At 47.3% G+C, this 6,042-nt stretch overlaps 1 protein-coding gene across 1 annotated transcript; it reads left to right on the forward strand.

Moving 5' to 3' along the window:
* LOC109196112 (NLR family CARD domain-containing protein 3-like) lies at positions 1-4,352 on the forward strand. Its single transcript, XM_019349352.2, has 2 exons — positions 1-971; positions 3,853-4,352. The coding sequence occupies exons 1-2, from the start codon at positions 31-33 to the stop codon at positions 3,914-3,916; spliced, it is 1,005 nt and encodes a 334-aa protein (XP_019204897.1). The 5' UTR covers positions 1-30; the 3' UTR covers positions 3,917-4,352.
* The last annotated feature ends 1,690 nt before the right edge of the window (positions 4,353-6,042 follow it).

Raw genomic sequence — 6,042 nt, forward strand, 5'->3', positions numbered from 1 at the left:
TGCTGGATCACTGCTACAGTTCTGGAGCACATGTTGACTACAGAGCAGAGAGGAGAGCTGCCCAAGACCCTGACTGACATGTACTCACACTTCCTGCTGGTTCAGACAAAGAGGAAGAAGAACAAGTACCGTGAGGGACATGAGACATGTCCACAGGAGCTGACGGAGGCTGACAGGGAAGTTCTTCTGAAGCTGGGGAGGCTGGCGTTTGAACATCTGGAGAAAGGAAACATCATGTTCTACCAAGAAGACCTGGAGCAGTGTGGTCTGGATGTGACAGAGGCCTCGGTGTACTCAGGAGTTTGTACAGAGATCTTCAAAAGAGAGTGTGTGATCTTCCAGAAACCAGTCTACTGCTTTGTTCATCTGAGCATTCAGGAGTTTCTGGCTGCAGTCTACATGTTCCACTGTTTCACCAACAGGAAGACAAAGGTGCTGAAGAACTTCCTTAAACCAAAATCTTTAATTAAGATGATTTCCAGTCTTTTTGATAACAAAGATCTCCAATCACTTGATGTATTTCTGAGGAGAGTCATGGAGAAATCCCTCCAGAGTGAAAATGGCCACCTGGACCTGTTTGTTCGCTTCCTTCATGGCCTCTGTCTGGAGTCCAACCAGAGACTCTTAGTAGGTCTGCTGGGTCAGACAGAGATCAGTCCAGAAACCATCCAGAGAGTCATCAACAACCTGAAGGAGATGAACAGTGATGAAATCTCTCCTGACAGAAGCATCAACATCTTCCACTGTCTGATGGAGATGAACCACCTCTCATTATTTCAGGAGATCCAAGAGTTCCTGAAGTCAGAGAACAGATCAGAGAAGGAACTCTCTGAGATCCAGTGCTCAGCTCTGGCCTTCATGCTGCAGATGTCAGAGGAGGTTCTGGATGAGTTGGACCTGCAGAAGTACAACACATCAGAGCGGGGACGACAGAGACTGATTCCAGCTGTGAGGAACTGCAGAAAGGCTGGGTGAGTCCAGATGTGATCATTAACATCATTGATCAGTGTAGGTTAGTAGTTTAATTTTGAAAATAAAATCAGATTGTAAGCACAAAGTGTTTGTGTCCGTACGCTGCAACCTTCCACACCATCCTTTATTGTACAGACTCAGCAGCAGCTCCATGGATCCCAAATCCAAGAGTGGAGAACAGATTTGAAGTGTGTCACATCCATGCAGTCACAGCTGTTTCCACCATGTTTCCACTGATATTAATCCTGTTCAATGACACGTTTCATATCAGTGAATATGTTCTTTAGGACGTCCACTGACATGTTTAAGTGTCCTGCTGGAAATCACTCAAATCTGCAGGTGGGGTAGAGACACAGGAGAGGTGGAGAATAAACTTAACCTGGGTGTCTGTTGTCTTGTGTAGTCTGGGAGATGATTGAATGTTGGGGTGGGTACAGTTTCCTCTGTGGTGGGGTAGGGTGGGCTGCCCTGGGTCCTGTGGGGCTTGGCGGTGCTGCTGCCGTAGGCCCCGGTCTGGATGGGCCTGGGCTCCCTTGCCTTGGTGGGTACCAGAGGACGGGGGTGCCTATTGGGGTCAGCAGGGGAGCTGGCCCTAGGGAGGGGCAAGATGCCCCTCCCTTCTTTTCCTCCCCATCCCTGGCTGCCTCCCTCTTCCCGCTCCACCACACCCACCCACACAGGTAGGGCCTTGGGGTGCAGGTGTGTCACCAGGGTGCAGGGGAGGCATCCCCCCCTCTGTCCCCTTCTGGCCACCTTTGCCTCAATTTTAGTCCACAACTTAGACATCCACATTACTCACACTCTCATAACACACACATATATATAGGGCCTTGAGGGTGGGCACGTTAACGGCGTCCAGTGGACAGTCTGTGTATTCAACCCTACCTCTGGCGCCGGTGCCCACCTCTCAATTTTAAATCGATGTAGACATTGAGGGTTGTCGGGAGGGGCCGTGCTAACACCTGCTGCTCTCTGGCAGCAGCACCATGCCCTCCCTTGTTTTAAATGCACTTTAGAACAACACGCAGCAACACTACACATGAGCGGGAGGAGGGAGGTATGGGGTCTTCACACACCCCCGTTCTCTACTAGCCATCGGGGTGGGGGGGCTGGGAGGAGGTGTTGGCTGTCCGATTGGCCTCCCTGCTGCTGCGGAGCCTGCGGCGGTCCGCTTGCCTCCACCCCGTGGAAAAGGGTAACATCTCTTGGGTCTGGGTGCCGTTTCCCCCTCTGGGGGCGAGGGTACCTGGACCCAGGGCATAGAGTATGTTTGGGGAGTGTGATTGTGTGTACATGTCCATGTATGTCTATCCTTACGTTGGGTGAGTGCTGAGTGTTTGTATATGTGTGCATGAGAGTGGGAAAGCATGTTTGTGTCTGTGTGTGCCTGTTTGTCTGTGTCTATATGTCAGGTTGGGTCTTAGACTCCACCTCCCTGGGTACTCCCAGGCCCTCCAAGTGTGGAGGCCTATCTCCCCTCACCACACTCCCTGCTGGTAACTGATGCCCTCAGGGGTTGGTGCATTGGTGGTTCTTGGTGTCCGGGGCTGGGCGCTCAGGTATGCACCAGCTCACTCCCGGTGGCTACTTGGCGGGGCCTGGCACCTGTTGCTCGGTCAGGCCTCTTCCGGGGCAAAGGGGGCCCTCGGGGCCTGCAGCTCGGTTCACTCTGGCACAGCTGGCTGCCGGCAGAGCCGGCGGGCACGCCAGTGCAGCACCCTCTGGCTTCTGCTCTGTGGCTACTGGGTGACCCCTCGTCTGGGGATCTCCTCAGCCCTTCCCAGGAGGGTGGCACGGATGCCCCTCCGGTGGTCCTCCTTGGGCTCTCGCACTCTGGGGCCTCTGGATGTCTGGAACCTGGATCTCCTCCATGCCTGCTTCATGCCCTGGGGGACGGGGCTATGGCCCTCTACATCCTCTAGCAGACCGTTACATGGGAAAACCTTTTGAATACAAGCGCGCTGATCCACACAGGTGTGCACACGGGTGTTCACTGTTCGTAGACAAACTACACCTTTCTTAGCTGCTACTTCAAAGCACATTGTGCGCTGTCTGTCCTGCGTGCTGCACAACAACTTTCAATATTTAGTATTTACTGCTGTTTACACTTAGCTAGATTAACGTGATGGTGTTGTGTTTAGTATGTTGCTTTGTTTTGGTTTTTTTGCTTGTTTTCTCTTCTTTTTCTCTCAACAGGTGATCCAGGAGATTTTTTTTCTTTGTCTTTGTAAGTGCCCTTTCTCACTGTCCCTCTTCCCTTCTGTTTTTCTTTTCCTTCATCTTTCTTTCTCCCTTTCCTATCCCCCAGTCATGTCTGTCCCGTCTGTAACAACTGAAAATAAAATAAATAATAACAACAAAGTTTGATCAAATGGACCAATACGGCAATGCCATGATGATCCATTTGGCAAAATAAATCCATTTGGTATCCTTGTTGGTCTTCAGACAACAATTCTGACGGCTTAAGAACCAAATGGGACAGACAAAAAAAAAAAAAGGAAATCACTCAAATCATCCATGAAATCCATGAAAAATCCTTTTAGTGTTTCTAACTTCACCCTCTGTCCTCTCTCTCTCTCCATCCTCCTCACTGCTTCTTTCACTGATAATCACACAAACATCGTATTCAGCTACAAAATAACACAATAATATCATCTGATGATCATTATTATAAGAGCAGGATCCATATTTGATATCAGAGTAACACACTGCTTGGTTATGTGCAGTCATCATCAGTGACTGTGGGTCAGACAGAAGCTCTCTGATTGGTTGCTGACCTTGGTCACCTGTCCACTCTCACCTGTTTGTGTTTGCTCTCTCTTTGCTGTCTCCATCCTCTCTCTCCTTTCTCTCCCTCTCTGTCTTTGTACCGTCACTCAGGTCCAATGGAAACAGTGACATTTACAAACCAATCAAAGACAAACTGATCCATGTCAGGTTATAACAATATTCAAAGTGAATACAGGCTGCTGCTGGACACAGACAGGTAACATCATTTTGACTTGCTGTCACCTGGATCTGGACTCATAAACACTGAAGCCCTGAACAGGAATACAAATCATTTTCTGCCAACTAGCGACACACCAGCAGATAATGGCTCAGAAAGCTAAAATGAGCCAATCATTTCTGTGTTTAGTTCCCCTGAAATCAGATCTGATATCAGCAGCTCTGAGTTCATTCATCATTATTGTCCAGTGATGAGATTTCTGCTCCGTTTGGTGACAGTCAGCAGGTTTTTCCTGCGTGTGGACGTGAACAGTCGTACCTGACAGCAGGTAGCAAACAGAGATCATCTTTCCAGCTGGAACTCTTCACTGAGCTGAACTCATTCAAAATGTTCTGGAGTCAAAACAGGAAACAGTCCAAATGTGTGTCTTCACTCTGACTCTGGATCAGATCTCAGTGACAGACTGTGGACATTATGGAAGCCTAAATGTGACACCATCTTCCTCCTTCATCTGCAGATTAAAGCCAAACAAAGATCCTCATTAAAAGTCTGCAGGTCTGAGAGAGACTCAATCGTTGTGTCATGTCAAACACAGTAAGAGGAGCTGAAGCACAGATGTGAAGAGCAGATTCATCAGATTATGACCTCACTCTGTTTTGTCTTCATATACATTCAGTCTGTGTTTATAATGCAGATTTTCTGCTTTTATAATAACACATTTTATATTTAGGATGATGAAGATCTGATGATAGCAGATAAAAACAGGCTGCAGAGACTTTGAGCCATACAGGGCACACAGTGTGTGTACAGAACAGCTGAAATCATTCTGGAGGCCTCACTGGAATATGGAAGCATCACAGTACAGCTTCACTAAAGTCTCTGATATGAGATGAGAAATGAAGCAGCCAGAGCTTTTTCATGAGTGGAAATCCACTGTGACTGTGAGCTGCTGCTACAGCCTCCAGATTAGCCAGCAGCTCATCCTGCTCAACATTTTCTCACCAACTTTAATGGAAGTGTGATGTTTTCAGCTGGAGTGATGGTCGGGGTGGCCTCCCTCTCCTCTTCTTCTCCTCTTCCTCTTTCATTTGTAAAGCCACTTCTGCTGCTTTCATTCATTTGAAGTCCTGTAGCTGAGTTTGGGAGAGACTAACAGCCTCGGCAGCAGAGGGGAGAAAGGCTGTAACACCACCACTTTACTCTGTTCTACCTGTCACATCATTTTATCAGGAAACAAATATGCTCATGTTTTTACTATGTTTGTCTTGAAGATGGAAGAAGATCACATGGTGCTTTTTATTATTGTGTTGGTTTGTTTCCTGTCTCTTGGATGGAGCCCAGCTGTGCGTGGCCCCTGGGCCTGTGGTCAGAGTGTGTGCTGGATAATCCGGCCCAGGATGAGGCCAAACTGACATGGGATGAAATGTCTGTCACATAATTGAGCTTAGTGTAGTTTCATTTCTGCACAATTTAAAAACAACCAAAACTGTCTTTTCTATGTTATACTGTAGACTTTCTTTGATACTGTGTCCAAAAGGAGCAGCTTTTACTTTGAAGGGGAGCCGTCTCTGTTTCCTCTTCAGGTTGGACGATGGAAGCAAATGAGTGTGTGATGTTCTTTCAGTGTTGCACTTTGTAGACGCTCCCTGAGCACTGGTCTCACAGCCAGCTGCACATAGAGACCAGTGTTGTTAGTCCAGGTCAGAAGATGACTTGTTGGAATGAAAATGAGCTTGTAGTTTGTCTGCTTTAATCATGTGACTGGAAAAAGGTGTTGGACTTCAAATATGTCCGTTTCTTTCACACTTCACCTTTAAAAGTGAAGCCTTGTGGTTCCTGGAAGGAAAAACACGACTTTTTCAAGTCTTTGTCCTGTTTTTATGAGAAATGTACGACTTTAATGTGAAACATTCAGAGTTTTTTCTCTTATTGTGTTTGTTTGAAGCTGCTTCCTGTTGGCTTCAGCTGTTTGGAGTTTCCATTTTCTAAACTTCTACATTCTGAACCTTCTTCAGCTCTGAACAGATGATGAAACACTGAATGATTTCAAGCTCACACTTTGTCTAATAAACTTACATCTTTCATTCTTTATACAGATTGGTGAGCTGTGGTTTGTCAGAGAT

This window comes from Oreochromis niloticus, linkage group LG3 (assembly GCF_001858045.2).
Source record: "Oreochromis niloticus isolate F11D_XX linkage group LG3, O_niloticus_UMD_NMBU, whole genome shotgun sequence".
NCBI classification, from domain to species: domain Eukaryota; kingdom Metazoa; phylum Chordata; class Actinopteri; order Cichliformes; family Cichlidae; genus Oreochromis; species Oreochromis niloticus.